We start from the raw sequence: 23,687 nt of genomic DNA on the forward strand, positions 1-23,687 counted from the left end.
ATAAGTCATAGTACCATTCTCCATCGAAAAATATCGTGACGAAGTATATTGTGATATCATATATGTGCATGCCAGTCACCTGATACTAGGGAGACCTTGGTAGTTTGATAGACAGGTATAACATTACAGTTGCATCAATTGATATTCATTGTGAAAGGACAATTTGAATCATGTCCTTATGCCTTTATCACTAAAAGAGGCATATGAAGATCATGTCAAAATTAAACGGTCCTTTAATGAATACTTGAGAAGGGTGGAAGAGAGAAGGAAGGCTGCAGAGAAAGTCGACGACCCATTGAGCATAAAGGCTGGCCAACAAATAGCTAAAGATGGTCCATTATGAAAAAAATAAAGAAAGAAAGCAAGTGAGTATCCTGATGACAAGGACAAAATATTAAGGAATATGTTTTGTGAAAAGGGAAGTTTGATTGTACTTGTAACTGCCCGGAACTTAAAAAGAAATAAATTATAAATTAAATGCGGAAGTGAAATAATAGAGTTAGAGTTTACAGTCCTTACACAATAATTTACAATACCTAATAGGGGTATGGGAATGACCTTTATAAAAGAACAAGCGACAAATCAAAAAATAAATAAAAAGTAAACAATTAGGTATCTTATCTCCTTCTCTGTCAACTATACCTTTAGCTGTTGATTTTACTGAATTCACTGTTAATAATAATTACACTAACTCCCCAAAATATAGTCACCCTATGACCTTGTACCATTCTACTATGAACAGAAAACATGTCGCCTTCAACAAGCCTAGATTATCTTCAAGTTGAGCCTCTCACATAGAAACAAGCCTCCCTCTGTCAAGAATGGAAAGATTCTATACAGACTGAGTTTGATACACTCCAGGCTACCAACACTTGGACATTGGTTCCCATCCACATCATATGCATGTCATTGGCAGTAAATGGGTTTTTGTATCAAAAGAAAACCATATGCGAGCATTGATCGCTATAAAGCTCGACTTGTTGTAAAAGATTTCTCACAATAACCAGGTATTGATTACAAAGAAACATTCAGCCCTGTTATCAAAGCTTCCACCATTCAAGTTCTTCTGTCAATTGCTGTCACTTAAAATTGGGACATTCAACAGCTTGATGCCTCGAATGCCTTTCTTCATGGCACTTTATAGGATGAGCTTTACATAGAGCAACCGCCCGAATTTATCTTTGTTGTTCATCCATCTTTTGTTTGTAGGTTACAAAAGTCTTTAGATGGCCTCAAGCAAGCTCCACAGGCCTAGTTCACTCGCCTGAGTCACTTTCTCATCTCCCTTGGTTTTCATATTTCAAAGGCTAATAGCTCACTCTTTATTTATTATTGTTGCACTGACAGGCTCTTTCTTCTTACTTATGTTGATGATTTAATTCTCATAGGAAATAATTTAACTCTCATTACTAAAATTATTACGTCTTTCAAGACTGAGTTTCCAGTACACAACCTTGGCAAATTTCACTATTTTTTGGGCATTGAAGTCAGCTATGAGAAATAGTCTCCTGCTCACTCAAACAAAGTATATTCAAGACCTACTTTCTCAAATAGGCCTCGAAGATGCCAACCCATGTCCTACCCTGATGGTTGGCTCTCTTATCTTATCCAAGTCCATGGGTGACCCTCTTCCGGATGGTACTATGTATCGCCATGTTGTCAGTGCCTTACAATATGTCACCATCACCAGACCAGACATCAGCTTCTCAGTCAACAAACTATATTAGTTCATGCATTCCCCAACTAAGACTCGTTGGAAAACAGTTAAACGCGTTTTGCATTACCTCAACACATAACTTTTCTTGGTATTCTGCTATCTCGTGATACAACACTTGACTTCCAAATGTTTTAGTGACAGTAATTGGGGTGGGTGTCCTGATGATCGAAGATCAACTTGTGGCTATGCTATCTACCTTGGCAAGAATTTGGTCTCCTGGGTTGCAAAGAAACAATCTATCATTGCCCATTACTCTATAAAAAGTGAATACAAAGCTAGAGCTAGCACCACCTTTGAGTTGTTGTGGTTACAGGGACTGATGCGAGAAATTGGCTTTCTTTCATCCACTCAAGCTACTTTATGGTGCCACAACATTAGTGCCATTTACACGTTTGTCAATCCTGTACTTCATGCTCGTACCAAGTATGTTGAGCTCGACTATCACTTCGTCTGAAAGCAAGTAGCAAATGGCAATATTAGTGTTCATTTTCTGGCCACCAAGGATCAATTTGCTGGTACTTTCACCAAGCCCCTTCTTCGTGATCGCTTCCTATTCATTCATGATAAGCTTTGTCTACAATCTTCGAAGCATGGGCTTATTGGGGGGTATTAAAGACTCCTACTCATCATCAACTACTCTCCTTATGCTTATTATATCACAGGCTATAGCTCATCTCTCTCTCTTTTATCTCCTCCCTGTAGTAATCCACACCACAAGCTGCAGCTCACCTCTATCTCTTCTATCTTTTCTCTCATATCTCCTCCCTATAGTTATCCATATCACAAGCCGCACTATATATGCTACATATCATAATAAGGAAATACAACAGATTGTTTTCACTCAGCTGGTGTAAACCTACATATATACCTTCATGCAATATTATTTATATTGTTACATGTATAAATACTTATTAAAACATACGGATTATACATGCATACAGATTATTATTTTAATCATATATACCCATACATGAATTTATTTTACATAGTTATATGTGTATATATATAAACAAATAAGAAAAATATACATACAAAGTGTGTATATATATATATCTTTTGTTTCCCTTTATATATTTATACCAAATTCATGCAAATAAACATATTTTCATAAATTCTTTATAGTTTATATATGTATATCTCATATGCATAATATATATATACACCATACATATTCTATATAAATATATATTTAGCGACATAACTTAATTTTAATCATCCTCTCACTATACGGAACCCTTACCATCTGTCCGTTTAAGTTTAAGTTTAAGTTTAAGTTTTTCATTTAAAATCAAGTAAATCAAAAATGTATTTTCCTTAAAAATCATGCATGCCGCGGTTTAAACAACTTAAAGAAGAAGCACGAACATAATTAAAAAAAAAAACAAATAGTTTGTCTTTGTCCGCATGCATCACCTTTTTAAAGAGTTAAATAATTTATTTTAACATTTTAAGTTAAACTTTGGATTTTATTTTCTAATTGTGCATAAAAACTAATAAAATATAAACTAAAAGAGAAAAGGGAAAAGAAACAGGAAGAAATCGGCTTAAATTTGTCGGTTTTCTTCTTCCGATGCAGCAGCTTAGCTGGGCTCTACCGTCATTTCCCCATTCCCCACGACCTATTCTCTCCCTCTCATTTCTCTTTTTCTTTTGTTTTGGTCGATTGAATGTGGGGAAAATTTTGATGTTTTCCCATACTTCAATCTCACTTGTAACCACTTTTATTTTATTGGTCATTCTATTAAATGTGAAATGCTGGTTGCATCAGATTTTAATTCTAATTTACTAAATATTTATTCTCTTTTTTTTCTTTTTATTTTTATATTTATTTTACAACATTTAATTTAATTAATGTACAAAATTTAATATTTTCTAATTAATTTTTAAATTAATTAATTTTCTAACTTTTTTCTAATTTAATTTTATTACTCTATTAATTTCAATATATCCTAATTACTTTTAATTTAATTCATTTCACTAATTATGGAGTTTGGTTTCTGGGTCGTTACACTCTTCCCTCTCTCTACTCTTAAGAAATTTGGTCCTCTAAATTTTCATTTGCAAGACACTGGAATGGCACATGTGATTCCTAAGCATGGCTTAGGAAGCAAATACCGGTTTATCACACCATCAATCTCCTCTTCGGTTTGATGAGAAAAATAGCACCGGAGTGAGCGTTAGGGTTCGACACACTTCCACTGTGCTACTCTTACGAGAAATGCATTGGATATGTGTTGAATAGTTGGATAAGGGCTAAGTTCCTAAGTACAATATTAGTCAAAATCAGATTCGGCTTGCCAGTCCAATTAATTCAATCATTAATTAGTGATTCAAGTAGCTTAATTTTACTTGATTTTTGAATGAGTTAAGTTTGACAAAAATTTGTTAATTCACTTAAAATCAAAGATCAATAAGTCAATCACTGACGATGTTTTTAAATTTTTCAAAAAAACAACAAGTTATTATTATAGGGTAAAAAAGATTTAAAAATTTGAAAATATTAAAATGAGACATTAAATACTTTACTAAAACGAAATTCAAATTATCTTTTAAAAAATAATTAAATGAAGATTGAAAATAATCATTACCAAAAACTTAAATTTAAAACAAACATCTAAAACCATAAAGAAATTTGATTACCTATTGATGCTTTTACGAATTCGTATTCTTAGATAGTTTTTCTTCCCAACTTAAGAGCTTGGCTACAAGAAATTAATTTGTTTAACTCTTAATTTTACTAATTCATGTAATTTGGTTTGATTTAAAATTTTTCCTTACTTGAAGTTGTTTCCTTACTCACATTTTCAGTTCGTTTCGATATTCTCCTGTATTCTCTTCTCAATTTTTTTCTGCACTTTTTTGCTCGCTTTTTTCTCTCGTAAAGTTTGCATGTGGTGTGTGTTTTAATTTCTGCATTTTCCCTTTCCTTAACCTTTGTAATTAGAGGCATAACAACCAGCAGGTTTTGCCTCAACAATTTTCAAGTAAAAAAGCAAAAACTAGTGTGAAATTAAAACCCAATTATGCTTGAAATAAGCCAAAGCCAGTACTGAAACTAGGAAGAGTGGCTCATCCAGCATTCTGAATGGTAGGGAGTAGCTAACCATTAAGCCAAATCTTTGATTTATCATATTGAACTTTTGAATTCATATAGTTTTATGTAAAATAGTAGCCCATAGAGAAGTTTCATTTCTATCTAAATAAATTTTTTCTTTCCAGCTGTAATGTTATAGAGAGATAGACTGCATTAAATTGGTTTGAACTTTTTACAAGAGAAAGATTATACACTAGGTGTATGTATTTGACTTTTTAATTGGAAAAAAAATATTCTGACATCAGCTAGTGAGAAAACATATGGTATTTTACGGTAAATGTTCCTTTTTCTCATGGCCCTTAAAAACGAACTCGGTGCCATCTTCTAATAAGTAAATTAATTGAACATTTGGTGACAAAAAAATAAATACTATAAAAATATACGTGATTCAGTCAATTATATTTACTAAGAAAAAAGGTATGAATTTCGAATTCAGTACAGAACGTATCCTATGTACTTGAATCTTACCAAGTTCTTAATAATACAGTTTTGATAGCAAAATACAGATATATATGACGAAGTAAAATAAATTTTTAAAATGAAAGACACATCTTAACACACTTCCAATTGGTTTAAACATACCATTTTTTGTTAAATCCGATATGCATGCTATTATCAAGCAATTGGATGTCTTTATGGATCTAGCTCCCCCTCTCTCTCTTTTTCTCTCCCTATTTGCAGAGATATGTGTATGTATATATATATAACTGGAGCTATATAGAAATAGCAGCTTGAATTTATAGCCCTTTGGTTGGCAAAGGAACATGATTGTGGTACTCAGCAAGAGCCCACAATGGGAAGATATTTCTGTGGGTTGCATAATGTAACAGGCAGTTCTTCATGAACACTCCAGTTATTTCCTGACATAAGAGATCAGTGATTAGTTGATTCATTGTAAAAAATGATTGTTTATATGTAATATACATAGATATATCTAACTGTAAGTATCTGACTAAAGGGGGATCATACCTCTTGGGGGAAGTCACCATTTTCTAGTTGAGAGTTAATTATCAATTTTGCTGCACGATGAAGAGGTAATGGATCTCGATTGGCCTGTATGTAATACGGGAATGTTTCTTTATATGTGTATGACGGGGAAACAAAGCTGATAAATAAATAAACAAAACATAAAGCTTATGTAAACTAACCTGGCCAGAATGAATTAGACCCATCAAACCCCAACTGGTCTGCACCAAGTTTGATTTGCCTCCTTCTAGAGGTATATATTTCTGCACCATCCACCATATGTATATATTGTTGACATGAGGTGTGAAGGAGCAATATAGGAATTGTTGTTTTTCGTGTCCAGCCCACAAGGACAATTAGGGATGCAGTTTTCTCTTTTATATATACATGCTGCACGGAAGTAAAAAAAAAAAAAAGAAAAAAAAGGCAGAAAAAGCAATACCAAAAAAGCAAAAAAAAACATTATGCAACCCACAGTCAACACTAGGAGAAAGGCTTGATTTGTTGTTTTTTTAAGGACTTTCTCTGCAAGCGGTTTCCAAGACAAAAAAAGAAAGTTGTTTTGTTATCTACACAGAAATCGAAGCAGGATTTGTTGACAAAAAATTGGTAATTTGTTACTTTTTAAGTCAATTTTTTGAAGAATTATTATCTCTAATTATCTTGGTGTGATCATTCAAGAGAGTAAATTTGATTAGAGGAATTTGTATCTTCATAACATTGTGTATCGAATTTCTGTGATAGTGGATTTAATTCAAAACTTTTCTCATGGTTTTTTCCTCTACAGTGGAGAGTTTTTCATGTAAATTCTGTGTTCTTTTATTTTTGTGATTATTTCTCTATATGCATTAGAACTGTTTACGAATTGGTTAGCTTGAAAGCATTAAATTGGGATTCTCTGAATTAATTTTGAGATTGTCTTAATTTACATAAGTAAATTAGAATATTTAAAAGTCCTAACAAGTAGTATCAGAGCTTGCTTGACTGGTTTGTTGATTGATTTGTGGTCTGAGATTAATTGTGTGAATTATGATTGAGGAATTTGTTGGTCCTATGATAAAATTGTCTTCTTCAAATTATTCAATTTGGAAGTCAAAGATGGAGGATCTTTTTTATTGTAAAGATTTATAAGATTCGATGAAATTAGAAATTGTTAAGCCAATGGAAAAATTAAATGATGATTGGGAGAAGATGCATAGAAAGACTATAGGAACTATCCAATAGTGGGTGAATAATAATATCTACCATTATATAAACAAAGAAATAAATGCACAAGTTTTGTTAAACAAACTAGAAAATATGCATGAGAGAAAAATGCTCGAAATAAGAATTTTATCATTAGAAATGTTGTCAATCTGAAGCTAAGAGATGGACAATTACTTGTAGAATACTTGAGTAAATTTTAAGAGTTGGTAAATAAGTTAAACACAATGAAAATGGCTCTAGATGATGAATTACAGGTAGTGTATCTTAGCAATTTTACTTCAAATGGTATTTTATCTTTATCTATGATAATAGATAGTCTATATAATGAAGAGACTAGAAGAAAAGATACGGGCATTGAGACTTCACAGGCACTTGTTACAATAATAGAGAGTAGGGATATAAGTAAAAGTAGAGGTTCTAAAGGGTACTTCCAGAGGTAAATCACAGTCGAAAGGAAAATTCAATTGTTATCATTGTGACAAAATGGGACGTATGAAAAGAAACTGCAAGATTTAAAAAAAGGAACAAAAATCAGAAAAAAAAAAATGATCAGAACACTACTGCAACTATAGCTAATGACAGTGAAAAACTAGTTGTACTTTTATTTTTTTAAGATCATAGCCACGTCACTAGTTCTGATGCTGAGTGAGTTGTTGATTCTACATCATCCTATCATATCACACCTAAAAGAAATGTCTTTAACATGTATAAAGTAGGAGAGTTTGATAGAGTGAAGATGGGTAATACCAACTACGCAAACACTATGGGTATTGGTAATATTTGTGTGCAAACAGATGTTGGTTGCACGTTGACTCTGAAAAACGTGCAACATGTACCAGATTTACGTTTTAATATGATTTCTACTAATATTCTTGACTTAGATGGTTATTATAATTTATTTGGTGGTAAACAATAAAAACTCACTAAATATTCAATTGTGGTTGCTAGAGGCAGATTATGTATACACTTTACAAGACTCAAGTGAATACCATTAGAGATGCACTGAATGTAGTTGAAGATGATGTTTCACCATATTTGTGACATAAAAAGCTAACTTACATGAGTGAGAAGAGGTTGCAGATTTTGGCAAATAAGTCTTTTATTTCTTTTATCAAATGTATGAGTATAAACCTTTGTGATTATTATGTATATGGTAAATAATATAGAATTTCTTTTACTAGTTCATTTGAAAAGAAAAAAAATGTTCTTGAATTAGCTTACTCTGATGTGTGTGGTCTTATTGATGTAGAAACCATATAAGGTAGTGAATATTTTTTAATTTTATTGATGATACTTCACGAATGTTTGAGTTTTTATGTTGAAAATAAAAGATTAACTTCTTCAATATTTTAAGTAGTTTCATGCCATGGTGGAAAAAGAAAAAGGAACATCTTTGAAGTGTCTTCACAGTGACAATGACGATGAATACGCTTTAAAGGAGTTGAGAATTATCGCATATCGTATAGAATTAGACATGAGAAGACAGTGTCTAGTACTCCTCAGCATAATGGTGTAGTTGAAAGAACAAACAAAACCCTCTTTAAAAATGTCATATATATGTTGAAAATGGCTAATTTACCAAAGTCATTTTGGGGTGAAGCATTCTACATTGTCTACTACTTTATGAATCAATCTCTATCAGCTCCTTTAGATTTTGAGATTCCTCAGAGAGTATGATCTGAAAATGATGTCAGTTATTCTCATTTAAAGGTATTTGGGTGCAATGCATTTATACATGTACCTGAGACGGAAAGACAAAAGCTTGATGATATGATAGTTCCATGTGTTTTTCTTTGTTATGGAGATACAGAGTTTGAGTACAGATTATGGAATCCAGTGAAGAAGAAAGTCATCAAGTCTAGATATGTGATTTTTGATGAGCACAAAACCTTGTTAGACTTTGAGGCATCAGAGAAGATTATAAGTGAAGATATTCCTCTTCTTGCACTAGTTTCTCCTTCAATCAGAGATGCCACAATTGAGAGAGAGTTACATGATGATTAAGGATTTAATGATATGTCGGCACCATATGATGTTGAGCAATAGGAGTAGCCCCTTACATCTCATATTACAAAAGAACCTCAACTTAGAAGATCAACTAAAAGACATCATCCTTTTACCAGCTATCCTAATTCTGAGTGCATTATAGTTACTAAAGATGGGGAGCTAGAACGCTTCCAAGAAGTTCAAAATCATAAAAAAAAAGCTCTGTGGTTGAAAGCAATGCAAGAAGAGATGAGTTCTTTGAAAAAGAACAATACCTATGAGTTAGTTGAACTTCCAAAAGGTAGAAAAGTTTTGAAAAACAAATAGGTATACAGGCATAAGATGGACGATGAGAAACTAATGAAATATGAGGCACGTTTGGTAGTAAAGGGTTTCAATCATAAGAAATAAATTGACTTTGATGAAGTATTTTCTCTTGTTATGAAGATGAGCTCCATTTGGGTAATTCTTGGTTTGACTGTTAGTTTAGATCTTAAGGTTAAACAATTAGATGTGAAGACAATATCCCTTTATGGTTGATCTACATGGATCAACTAGAGGAATTTAAAGTCAAAGAGAAATAACACATGGTTTACAGGTTGAAAAAAAGTTTGTATGAGTTGAAACAGGCTATGAGATTGTGGTACAAGAAATTTGATTCCTTCATGGTCAGTCATGGTTACACCAGAACAGATGCAGGTCATTGTGTGTACTTCAGGACATTCTTAGATGGTAAGTTTGTCATTCTGTTACTTTATGTAGGTGACATTTTGATAGTGGGACAAGACACTACAAAGATTAGTGGTTTAAAAAAAAAATTGTTTGGCTCTTTTGATATGAAAGATTTGGAATCAGCATGATAGATTTTGAGTATGCAAATTACTCATGACAGGAAAGCTAAAAAGTCATGGTTGTCACAAGAGAGGTATGTTGAGCATATTCTAAACAGATTTCATATGAAGAATACTAAGCCAATTAGCACACCACTTGATAATCACTTCGCACTTAGCAAGAAATTATGTCCTTTTACTATAAAAGAAAAAAAGAAATGACAGTTGTTTATTACTCTTCTGTGGTTGGGAGTTTGATGTATATTATGGTTTATACCTGACCAGATATTGCTAATGTTATTGGTTTGGTAAATAGATTTCTTTCTAATCCTGATAAGAGTCATTGGGAAATAATAAAATAGATTTTCAGATATTTGAGAGGTACTTCTAAGATGTGCTTATGTTTTGAAGGCTCATAACAAATTCTAGAGGGATATGTAGATTCAGATATGACAGGTGACATTGATAGCAGGAAGTCTACTTCAGGGTGTGTGTTTATTTTTGCAAGATGAGTCGTGTCACGGCAGTTTAAATTGTAAAAATATATTATTTTATCTACAAGTGAGACAAAGTATATAACTTTGATTGAAGCAAATAAAAAAATGTTATGAATGAAAAGATTTCTTGAAGAGTTGAATTTGAAGCAAGATGAGTACGAGATGAATTGTGATAGTCAAAGTGATCTAGATTTTAATAAAAATGCCACATATCATTGTTGAACTAAGCATATTGATGTGAGATATTATTAGATATGAGATGTGGTGAATAATAAAAATATATTATTGAAAAAGATTCACAGTGATAAAAATCTAAATAATATGTTGATTAAGATAGTAATTCGTGACAAACATCAGTCTTACACCAAGAAAGTAAGACGAATTGGAAATTGAGCAATGTATGGTGGACATCTCCTCACGGGTTGGAGGGTGAGATTGCTGGTTTTTTTTTGTCCAGCCCACAAGGGTAAATTAATCAATTAAAAAAAAAATAGAAGGAAAATTAGGACTGAAGTTTCCCCTCTTATATGTATATGCTGCATAAAAGTCAAAAAAATAAAGGATAGAAAAAGCAACACAAGAAAAGTAGACAAATTTTAGGTTCTCTCTCACTCTCACTCAAGAATGGGATAAAGACTTAATATTCATATTTTTTTTTCTTTCTCTGCGCACGTTTCCAAAGATAGAAAAGAAGAGTTGTTTGGTTATCTACGTATAAATAGAGGCTGGGTTTGTTGATAAAAACTGGTAACTTTTCTTTGTTAATTTTCAAATCAATTTTTTTGGAGAATTGTTATCTTTAATTATCTTAGTCTGATCTTTCAAGAGAGCGTAAATTTGGTTAGAGGAATTTGTATATTTCTTCCTAACATTATAACATTGTGTATTGAATTTCTGTAATTGGTGATTTGATTCAGAACTTGTTCTTTTAATATTTTATATAAATTATAAATTAGTGTGATTAGTTTCTTCCAAATTAGGTTCAATTATATCTTCTGACATAAAAAAAAAGACCATTTTTGTTTAATTTTTCTTCTCTCTTCTTCAACATATATATATATATATACATACATACATACCTTATTAGGGCAAGAATGATAACTTTCTCCCCACCCACCATTCGGTCTTTGTATTCTGAGAAGAAATTCAACTCCTTTCCGCACAGCAGCAGAATTGTTGTAAGTCTTGCCTGCGGCTGCTAATCCTCTAAGTGCAAACCATGATCCATAAGTGAAACAAATTCCCCAACTTCCATACCTGTTTCAAAATATTCTTAAGATTATATTTAGCTACTAATTATTAATTATTTAATAATTAATAAATAGTTAAAAATATATATATATAGTAACATTTTATAGTAAACTCAAAATTATAAAATTATACCATGAGCCATCAGTCATCTGTGTGTCTTGAAGGTATTTTACAGCATTCTTGATGAAATTATCAATTTCTTTTTTTCTATGATTGGGATATAACTCTTTGAACAAAACAAGTGCGTCAATTGCAGATACAGTACATTCAACATATTCGTGCTCAATCACGATGTCCGCAGCAAATTCAATAGGATTCAGTAGCTGAAAATAAAAAAGTAAAATAAAATTCTCATCACATATTGTAAATATAAATTATATTTTAATAAAAATATTTAATTCAGATTGCACAAGTCTTTTTGGTTTAGAGAATATATATATATATATATATATATAGCTAATTCAAGCTTATGAAACTCTATGTGCTCTTAAGATAGATATGATTGCTTACTTCCAACCATTCTTGTGCACCAGCCGGCTCCCATACAGCTAAACCGCCATTTTTACTCTATAAAAAAAAAGATGATTGGGGGCAGATGGTGATGAAGTTCAACTTTATCAATGAAGAATTAAATTAATATTCAGAATTAATTAATTTTACCTGTAAGAAAAGCAGAATGTTCACAGAATCATACAATCTCTCAGCTTCCATTCTCTCACCAATGAGCTCCGGTGACATCATTGACAAATATAAACAACACTGTATTTTATAAAAGACTTGATGAGATTCATATTGTTTATATTTAGAAAATAACAATGCTATGTTTAAATTTTGCTTATAGTTTCCCATATGTTATAATTATTTTGTTTGATATCTAGAGCTAAAAGATAAAGAGATTGTATTTTAAGACTCTTTCCAATTCAATCAAAAAGCAAATTATTAATTTTGTTGTGAAAAAATATCTCAATCGCGCACGCAGTCGTACAAAGTAAAGAGTAAAAGAAAAAAAAGACAATTTATATAGTTCGTCACAGATGCCTACATCCATGGATAAGACCGAGAAAAGTTCTCCACTACAATGATAAAATAAAGAATGTGTCACCAATTAACTTGTAAATCCTAATATACCAAAAATACTAGGGTTTTTCTAAACCAAACTAAATTGGTTTACCACACCAAATCGAATTGGTTTAATATGATTTAAATCAAGACACATCAACAAATCTTTCCCTTAACTAGAATTCCATTAATCAATTATATCAGTGAGAAAAATACACCATCTGATTATATTATCTTGTCAAAATGCCCTCATAATGACACTATTGAGTATTACATACTCCAATTAAGTCCAAGCAGTACGTAAATTTACAAACAAATATCGCCTTGGTCATTATATCTGTAGGATTCTTATATGTAGACACCTTTTGCACAATTACAATACCTGTTGATAAAATATCCAAATGAAGTGATATCTAGCATCAATATAGTTTGTCCCCTCATGGTATATCTAGTTCTTGGTAAGATGTATAGCACTTTGATTATCATAAGACTTCTTCTAAGTCAACCTAAGATCACTCACTAAACCCTGTAGCGAAATAACTCCTTTTACTATTTCTGTTAGAGCCATGTATTCAACCTTTATGGTAGCTAAAGCAACTGTAGCTTATAAAGTTGTTTTCTAGTTGATAACACTACCAGAAAGAGTAAAGACATAACTTCTCAGAGATCAATTCATATCCAAATCCCCTGCATAGTCTGAATCCACATAGCCTATAATTGAGTCACCCACCTTGGCTTTATCGAATGACAGTCCCACATTTGCAGTATCCTTTAAGTACCTTAAAATTCATTTCACTATCTGTCAATGTTACTTTTATTATATATCTACTCACCACATTAATTGCATGTAAAATATCAGGACGAGTAAAAATTGTGGCATACGTGATGCGATTTATAGCATTCGAATATGGAACACTAGACATGCTCCATGTCCTCATTTGTTTTTGGTGACATGTATGCAAATAACTTGAAATGGGTAGTAAATGGAACAATCACAGGCTTAGGATTATTCATGTTGAGCTTCTGTAGTACCTTCTTAATATAGGATTGTTAAAACAAAAAAAGCTCTCCAAGACTCCTATCCTAAGTAATCTCTATTCCCAACATCTTTTTTGTAGCAATCTTTCTTCTTAAACTCATCACTTAATTGCTTTTTCAAAATATCAATTTGTGACATGCCTTTAGCAGCAATAATCATGTCATCCATATACAACAGCAAACACATAAAAGAACCATCTGAGAGCCTTTCATGATACAAACAACTATCATGTATCATGTATCATGAATGTATTGAACCTCTTATACCATTATCTAGGTGACTTTTTCAAACTATACAAATATTTTTAAGTAAAAAATCATGGTCTTCTATACCTAGAATGAAAAATCCCTTGGGCTGAATCATATCAATCTGCTCCTCTAATTCACCATGAAAAAAAGTATTCTTGACATCTGAATATTCAAGCTCTAAGTCATGAAGAGTTATCATAGCAAATAAGACTCTAATAGAATTGTGCTTCACAACTAGAGAGAACACTTCATTGAAGTCGATCCTTTCTGTTTGAGTAAAGCCTTTAACCATTAACCAAACCTTGTATCAAGATGCTTCTAACCCCTAGATTTCCGTTTTTTTTATTGAAAAATCATTTACAGCCTATAACATTTTGTCAATCTAGCAATCTACAAGCTCCCAAGTCTAATTCTTATGAAGTAACTCAATTTTTTCACCCATAACACTAACCCATTGATCTAGATTTAAACTAAATATAGCTTCCTTGTAACTACCAAGTTCTTGTAAATCAATTGTCTCTAAAACTAATAAGGCATATGTAACTAGGCTTTTATATCTCTGTAGTGGCCTAATATGTCTTATCTCCCTGCATGTTGCAATACTATATGGTTGTTACTGGTTAGGTGCATCATCATCATGTTCTTAATTAAGATCTTGGATCTCATTCTCTGGATTATTGGATTGAACTGTTGGAGTATCAATTCTAGCTCAGTTCTCCAACATTGTCATCTAATTGTGCTACTGTTTTCTCCTTTTGGATGTGTAATGAGCAGATTCATTAAATATCACATCTATGTTGATAATTAACTTTGAAGACTTTGAATTACTACACCATAATATATAAGTTTTTATTTCAAATGCATACCCTATAAATATACATTTTTTTTCCTTTGACTCAAGCTTTTTATCCCTCACATAAACATAAACATGATAAGCAAATACTCTCAACTGGGAATAATTAGTAGGTTGACCAAACCATAACTCAAAATGAGATTTACATTCAATAGCTATAGGTTGAAATCTATTAAAAAAAAAAAACAAGCAGTGTTAACAGCCTTTGCCACAAAATCATGTCTCAAACCTAAGTGTGACATCATGCTTCTTGCTATATCACAAATCGTTTTATTAATATGTTCTACAATAAAATTTTGTTATGGTATTCCTACACAAGTGTGGTGTCTTACTATGCTTTTTTCATTACAGAAATCATTAAACGTATGATTGCAAAATTCTAACCCATTATCAATTTTAAGACATTTGATTTTTCTTTCTATCTACTTCTCAATCATGATCTTTTAGTTGACAAATGTTAAAAATGCCTTATCTTTTCATTTTAGAACATATACCTAAAGTTTCAAGAGTAATCATCAATCACAATCATGAAGTATCTGACACTACTCTTCGAGGGGATTCTATTTGGACCCATAAATCAAAAGCTCAACTTATCTCTAGTCATATGCACTACCTTTTTATTTCGCTTTACTCTAGTCTATTTGTCAAACACACAGTATTTACAAAAATTCATGGCTACTTTTTTATATTCATCCAACAAATTTAGCTTATTTAAAACATATAACATCTTGTCACTCATATGACATATACCCAAATGTCATAACTTAATCTGATTCTGATCACTGCTCTTTGATGCTACAGTAACTTCTCCTGAAACTATAATACCCTAAAGAATATATAGTCTAGATTCTAAACTACCTTTCATGAATAAGATATAGCATTTACACACTATAAAAACATTATTTTCTGCATGATTTCTATAACCTTAAGAATCTAGTGTGAAAAGAGAAATCAAGTTCCTCTTCATCTATGGAACATGATAATGTTCAATAGTTCTGACAACTCAATCAAATATTTTCAATATGATGTTACCAACCTCATTGACATATAACGAATTATCATTACTCATATACACAGTACCACTCATCTGTTTATAAATAACGAACCAATGCTTGTGTGGACACATGTGGAATGTAGCACCTGAATCAATAAAGAAGAATTCTTTCCATGACCCAAACTCATAAAAAACTTACCTAGCAGTACCACTACCATTATTATTGGAATTATTAACGTCAATAATATTTATAGAATTCTCTTACTTCTTTCCCTTTTTTCTTTCAACTTAGAATAATTTCTCCTAAAGTGATCCTGCTCCCTGCACTCAAAAACAATTTTCTTTTTTAGCTCTATATCTTTATTTGACTTTTGAATTCTTCTTTCTAGAAAAAGTCTTCCTTGTTTATGCTCTTCCTCTACTCACCAAACTCTCCCATTCTATTTTATTTTTTGGAAAGTTCTTTCTTAACTTTTTTATTTTAATACATTGCTAATATTATGTAGTGAAATATTATCCTTTTTATAAAATAGAGTATCAACAAAGGTCTCACAAAAGAATAGCAGCAAACACAATACAATTGAAGTCTAATCCTCATTGTCAATCATAATATTATTCAAATCCATAATGGTTGAATTAAATTTATCAAAATATTACTTAATGGGTACACCTTCACTCATTCTCAAATTATATAATATTTTCTTTAAGGCAATTTACCAACGATTTTGTAGAGTACAACTCTTCTAATTTATTCCATGTTGCAGATATCGAAAGTTCTCCAGTAATTTCACCCAGAATATTATCAGTCATGCATATGAAAATCACCCACAAAGCTATCTTTCGAGTCTATTTTGTCAGTTTCTTTCATACCCTCTAGAAATTTATTCTCAATTGTCTTCTATAAACCTTATAAATCATGGATAATTTCATTCCAATCTTTCACAAACTAAAATTCATTTCACTATCAAACTTTTTAACCTAATACTTTGTAGAAGATGAAGATGCCATCTAGAAACCCTAAAATATGCGCAAAGCTAGAGCAAAGGGAAACACTGTTGCACGGTGCGCAATCATCGCCATGCGCAGGAGCAGAAACCACCGCCATGCGCAGGAGCAGAAACCACCGCCATGCACAGAGAAAAAACTATTGCGCAAAAACACTACCATTGCAAGTGCAGAAACCATCTCTTGCACTTGCTATGAAACGCAAGGCAACCACTCGCATAAGGAAAACACCGTCGCACTTGCTGTGAAACACAAGGTCATCGTACTGTGAAATGCAAGGTCACCATGCACATAAGAAAACACTGTCGCACTCGCTGTGAAATATAAAACCATCGCGCGCACAGGAAAACCACCACTAATTTGTCTTCGCATGTTTGGCCTCCGCCTTCTAGTTGCATCATTGGCCGAATAAAATTTTAGCACCAATTGGTGGCGACTAGATTTTCCTTGCAAGGTCACCATGCACATAAGAAAACACTGTCGCACTCGCTGTGAAATATAAAACCATCGCGCGCACAGGAAAACCACCACTAATTTGTCTTCGCATGTTTGGCCTCCGCCTTCTAGTTGCATCATTGGCCGAATAAAATTTTAGCACCAATTGTTGTTCTATTATGTAAGATACTCGTAATAACATTCTTATCACGTGGTAGGCTATAATTGAATGTACAAAAAATATTAAGTAAAATACTTTAGTGTCATGACTCATATTTGCGAATAAATCGGCGGACTATCACTCCGGTCCCGCATAATGTTTAACGCCCCATCTACAAAAAGAAGGGTATAACACGAGGACTTTCTAGGAGGTCAGTCATCCTAGTACTACTCTGGCCAAAGCACGCTCAATTGTGGAGTTCTGATGGGATCCGGTGAATTAGTGCTGGTATGATCGCACCCGTTCCATTTCACGTTGTAAATATATATACCCCTTCTCATTCCCTCCCGCCTACCGTCATTTGTTTCACTATGCACGCACATTGCACCTTTGCTTTTAGTTCTAATATATAGAGAAATACCCCGGTGCCTCGACTCATGCCCAGATGAATAGACTTCCCGCTGCACCTCTATTTTCATTGTTCTACTATGTAAGATACTCATAATGACAATCTTATCACGTCGTAGACTATAAATGAATCCATAAAAAATATTAAGCAAAATACTCCAGCACTGCGACTCACGCTGGTGGACTGTGGCTCCAGTCACGTATAATGTTTAACGCCCCGTTCGCAAAAAGATGGGTGAAAAATGAGTTCCAAAAAAGAATAAAATAAAACCCTAGGCACCAACTATGAAATCGTATCTACTTGCCTGTTTCTTTTTTTTAGATAACACGTTTTTTATCTCTTTCCTGTCTTTGATAAATATTGTTGTGAAAATAAATCTCAATTATACACTCAATCACATAAAATAAAAAGAAAAAAAAAGAAAAAATACAATATTTACGTAGTTCAGTAGAAATGTCTACATCCACATGCATGATCAAGAATAAATTTTTCACTGTGATGATAAAATGAAGAGTACATCGCTAATTAACATGTAAACCCCAATATACCCAAAATACTAGAATTTTTCTAAACTAAACCAAACTGGTTTACCAAACTAAATCGAACTAGTTTAATATGATTTAAAGCAAGTCAAATCAATCAAACCAAAATTCAAGTCACGTCAACATATTTCAGAATTTGGAACAAATAATTACTTCATTCACACTTGTAAATTAAGAATTTTAAATAACTTCTGAAAATTTAGTTATTTAATATCATAAGGAACTTGGTAGAACCAAATCAACCCGACATGACCATTTTCTTTTCTAATTTAAACAAAATGAGTTGGATTGAATTAATTATAAATTAAATCTGAATTATGTTGGTTTTGGATTAAAAGTAAAAAAAAAAAAAATCATTCAAACCAGATTCAGATATATATATATAGAATATACATATTTCAACTTAATGTATATAGTATATATATATATATAAAGATATGTATATTGTTAACTTTACTTAGTATATATAATATATGTTTTGATGTATATATGTATGACCTACATATATAATTAATGTTGGTTACAACAGAAACTTAATCAAGCTAAAAAGTAATTAGATATAGTGAATTTATCACAGATCCGGTGCGATTTCAGATTTTGTATATTTAAATCAGATCATATTCAACTTAAAATTGACAATTAGTCATTCCTATCCAACATTTAATTATTTTATTGCACATTAAAGTATTTGAAGGGCTGAAATGGTGATGATGGAAAGTTACTAACTCACCTTTAAACCCTCTGCAGTGCAATCAGAAACTTGCCAACCATGATCTTGATCAGAAAATGTCCATGATCCTTTAGAAATATGACGATACATACTCTTAAAATCGCCTGAAGGATTTTCTTTCACCTTCAAAATTTTAATTCTAAATAAATATTTTGACAACCATGTATATATATATATATATGTATATGAAGAGAGAAATATATACAGTTCTTTATATATTAGACCTGAGATGTTTTTATAAAATCATGTGCTCTCTTGATTACATCCGGAATTTCTTGTGCCAAATTACTTGCAAGCAAAGCTTGAATAGCGAAAGCAGTATCCCATGCTTGGCTCCCAAAGGTCTGCACACATATATACATATAGGAAATACATACATACATATATAATTAAGGTGAACCGATATTTGAGAATGCTATTATTGAAATATATGCATATTTATAAGAAGGACCAGATATTGCCTCATAGAAATTCTTTTTTTAAAAAAATAAAGTTAATATGATAATATATATTTCAAAAAATTTATTCTTAGTTGATTATAAAAAATCTTAACTGATTATATAATTCAATCAAAATTTAATGAAAGAATCTTAGTCTATTTTAATTAAAAAATTTTAAAAGAATTTTAATTGATCACTGATATTAATATATCATTTTAATTAAAATGATAATATATATATAATAAATAAAATAGAATTAAAATGATAATTATTTGCAATAGTTATTTATTAGAATTTCTTAAATATAATATTATTATATTTTTTATCATGTAAATCTTTCGACAAAAAAATATAAGATAATGATATTTTTTTATAAAAAAATATTTTTACTTTTACAAAACTTTTATTTACGCAACATAATATTTATATGTTTTTATTAAATTACATCATGCGCTTAGCATAAATTGAGAATCTAGTATATATATCCATACCTGCATCTTCATTCCATCTTCAGCTACCCATAAATAATCCGAAATTCTCACGAGATGCTTCTTAAAATAATCTCCAAGTGGATCCTCAACCCAACAAGCGAGCATGCATAAAACCTTTTCAATACAGCCGATGGTGATGTATCGACTGTTTTTGTCTTCATAGTGAATATGTTTCATGATAATTCGGAGAGCTTTCTCTCTCACTAGTTTGTTTAGAGGCCAATTAGTAAAAAAAGGCTCGCCAAAAAGGTAGAGGGTGTCCCAAATCAAGTCTTGTAATAAAAGACGAGGATAATATACATCTTCCTGCATTCATAATTAGACACATCATAATATTTAATTAACATATATAACATATAATTAATTAAAAAATTTTACAATTTTAACCTAAGGGTTTAGCTTATTGGTAAATATAAGCGTCAACTTATAAGTTGAATCTAAGATTTGATTTTAATTATGGAGCGAGGCTGCAATGAATTTTTTATGAATCCTTTAATTATGACATATATGTTCCGTCTTTAGCAAAATCAGTGAGCTATTCAGTTTTTGTAAGTAAAAAATGATTTAAAATATTATAACAACTAAATAAAATATTACAATGAATTCTTTTATTGTAATTTGTATGATTTTACTCTTAACTAATTATAAAAAAATTTAGTCTCAGTATGCAAAGGTTGACCAATAAATACTTAAACTACTAAACATAAAATAATAATAAATTTTTCAATTACGCATGTGCTGTTTGCTTTGAATAAATAAAATAATAACTTAATCTTAATATGTAAATACTAACTTTAAAATACTCTAGCTACTAAGTAAAAGATAATAATGAATCCACCAACTATTCCATATATGCTTACTTTTGGTTGAACGGGTAGGAATTTAATTTTAATGATAAAGTTAATTTGAAATTATCTTTACGCAAAATAACGTTTAATTCGATTTACTTTCATCAAACTAAACAACAATCTAGTTTTAATATACAAAACTCAATTAAAGAATAATTTTATTGCTAAACATTATATAATAATAAGTCCTCGATTTATAATATAAGTAGTTTACATTTTACCGAAATAAAAAAAAAAAAAATTGTCTCAATCCACTAAAATTAATTCAAAATAATAAAAGAAGTTTTACCTTAGCACAAGAATGACGTGCTCTACTCCAATTAATTTGATGGTAAGGCTGCAAGTAGAGCTCCTGCCTCAACTCTAAAATGAGAGGTGTCATAGCACTAACAAACCTTCTTCCATATAGATATGACATGGGCATATATACCATCCGACAGTAGCACCATATTTTGGCTGAATATTTGATTGACTTAGTATATACACATGTAATTTTTTTAAAGAAAACAAATATGTATATGTATATGTTTGTATGTAACCTGGATGAAAAGGAAGAAAAGATGGAAGGAGCCAAAACTCCGGGGGCATTGGATTGCATCCACTCCAATCAAATACACCAAGTATCTACAAAAAAAAAAATATTATTAAAAATAAAAAAGATATATCTATATGTATGTGTATATATATATACTTAACAATAATATATGTATATTACCGAGAGCCAAGTCTTTCCCCAAGATGGTATATGAGTTGCACTACCATGATCAAGGATCCAACTACGAGCTCTGCTACATGCATTGTCTTCTCCACCATCTCTTCCTTCTCCAAGAATCCGCATGCATACGTAGTTCAAGACTGTACTGAACATGATGCTATGCCCTTCTATGTGCAATCCCCATCCACCATCTTCATTCTGTTGTTATATTTTTATTTTAATGATTTACGATTTTATTTTATTTATCTATATTTAAAATAATATTTATACTCAAAAGATATTCATATAATATATATATATATATATACCTGATGATTGTATATATAACGAAGAATCTCTTTACGATGTTGAGAAGAAAAAACAACATCAAGATGTCCAGTAATATACAGACATATTACCTATAATTTGAAAACAATATCAACAAAAAAAATTTTTCTAGTAATTCTTATGAATTAATTTAATAAAGTAGAATAATTTTGTAGTTAATCGTATAAATTAAGAAATTCTAGAGGGAGTGCGACCAGAGGTGGGAGAAAAAACAATGGGCCAGCATTTTCGGCAGGCCAATGACCATCGCTTGCTTGCAAGGCTGAGAAGAAATGAACGGCTCTCCTCAAAGTTGTTCTGGCTGTTTCCTCTGTGATTTCTTCTCCATCCTCAACTTTCACTTGAGGAATTTTTTGCTCGAAATTTTTCTCCTTCAAGAACTGCAGTTTCATTTTTTTATAGAATACGAATATATATGTATATATATATATTATCAATTAAATAATAAATATACACCAATCATAATAATAAATTAGAATATACATGAAACTCAACTTCACAGTCTCTTATATAATAAAAGAGATACAATATTACTTAAAACTAGATTGGTACAAGTTCTTATTAGAACACACACACATGTATATACAATATACAATAGAAATGTTTAAGAAGTTGACTTTTATATGAAAGAAATATATATATATATATTGGTGTAGGTTCTTATTTTTTTTATACATGGATAGTGAATAAATCTCAAACGTTTGTTTTCAATTTGACTCGAAGACGTCGTTCTAAATATCTTTTGATTTCACTTTTTACGTTTTAAAATTATTTTTGTAATTGACAACAAATAAACTTAAAATTTTATTTTAATATTTTTAAATATAAAAATAACAATTTGTAATTTTTAAAAAATAATTTAAAATTTTTAATAAAAATTCATACTTAAAATTTCAAAAAAAAAGTAGCTAAAATATTTTTAGTAAATAATTATTTTTAAAATTTACTTTGAAAACTACAACTATACCAAACATTCACTACAAGTCTTATGTCATAATTTGAATAATTTTTAATATTTTAATTAAATAATCTCGTATGTATATATAATATATTGAAGTACCTGCATGCGCCAGAGAAGATCAGCACTGGATTTGCGATAAAATCGATTGTTATAAAAATTTTGACGAGCCTGATCAACCTCTTGTCGCTCTAGAGGGGTTCCAACGTTAGGATTGAACTCCCATGTCTGCCTACCCACGAAATTATTGGTACTGTACAAGTAGGGCTCGTTTTCACCCTCTGCAATCTTCAACCTCCACATTACTCTCAGCAATACTAATATATATATATGTATGTATGTATGTATCTGCGTGCAATTATGTATACATGCAAATAATATATATATAGAACGTCCAAAAAGAAGATTCGTTTAGAACTATATATCTTCGGTATTATCTTGAACACTGATAATTATCTGGGGGATCCAAGAAAAGGTATGTAAAAACATTATATATATATATATATACATGTATATATAGCTGGTACTTGGTTATAATTGTGTATATATATATATATATAGTTGTGAAAAGAGTGATGAAAATTGCCAAGTTCAGAGAGAGGTTTGGCTAGAAGATAAAGAAGAGAGATGATGGAGAAAAGGAGCACGTACAAGGCCACTTATATAACCCATACTGCCTTCTAATTACAGTTCCAAAATCACATGCATATTAATTAATAATCAGTTTCTAAGATCACATGCTTTGCTTTCATATATCAGAACTATTTGCTACGTTTTATTAATATTTAACGCCTAACTTATACAAAAGTAATTGTAAAGCTATCTAATAATAGAAGGAAAAGATTTGCATATCTTGTGTTAATATAAATTTAAATTGGATATAAATA

General features: G+C 31.0%; 1 protein-coding gene across 1 annotated transcript; it reads right to left on the reverse strand.

Annotated features, from left to right (window-relative positions):
* Nucleotides 1-5,199: 5,199 nt before the first annotated feature.
* LOC110807997 (beta-amyrin synthase-like) lies at nucleotides 5,200-23,402 on the reverse strand. The gene is made up of 16 exons (XM_088220710.1): nucleotides 22,903-23,402; nucleotides 22,037-22,222; nucleotides 21,824-21,913; nucleotides 21,516-21,713; nucleotides 21,340-21,424; nucleotides 21,090-21,256; nucleotides 19,953-20,258; nucleotides 19,246-19,365; nucleotides 19,022-19,144; nucleotides 12,208-12,306; nucleotides 12,058-12,114; nucleotides 11,680-11,870; nucleotides 11,376-11,553; nucleotides 5,960-6,040; nucleotides 5,781-5,864; nucleotides 5,200-5,671 (listed from the first exon to the last, which is right to left on the reverse strand). Exons 1-16 carry the CDS (start codon nucleotides 23,101-23,103, stop codon nucleotides 5,549-5,551), a joined length of 2,289 nt encoding a protein of 762 aa, XP_088076836.1. The 5' UTR covers nucleotides 23,104-23,402; the 3' UTR covers nucleotides 5,200-5,548.
* Nucleotides 23,403-23,687: the final 285 nt, after the last annotated feature.

Source organism: Carica papaya, chromosome 5, assembly GCF_054855325.1.
Source record: "Carica papaya isolate Zhongbai chromosome 5, ASM5485532v1, whole genome shotgun sequence".
Lineage (NCBI taxonomy): Eukaryota > Viridiplantae > Streptophyta > Magnoliopsida > Brassicales > Caricaceae > Carica > Carica papaya.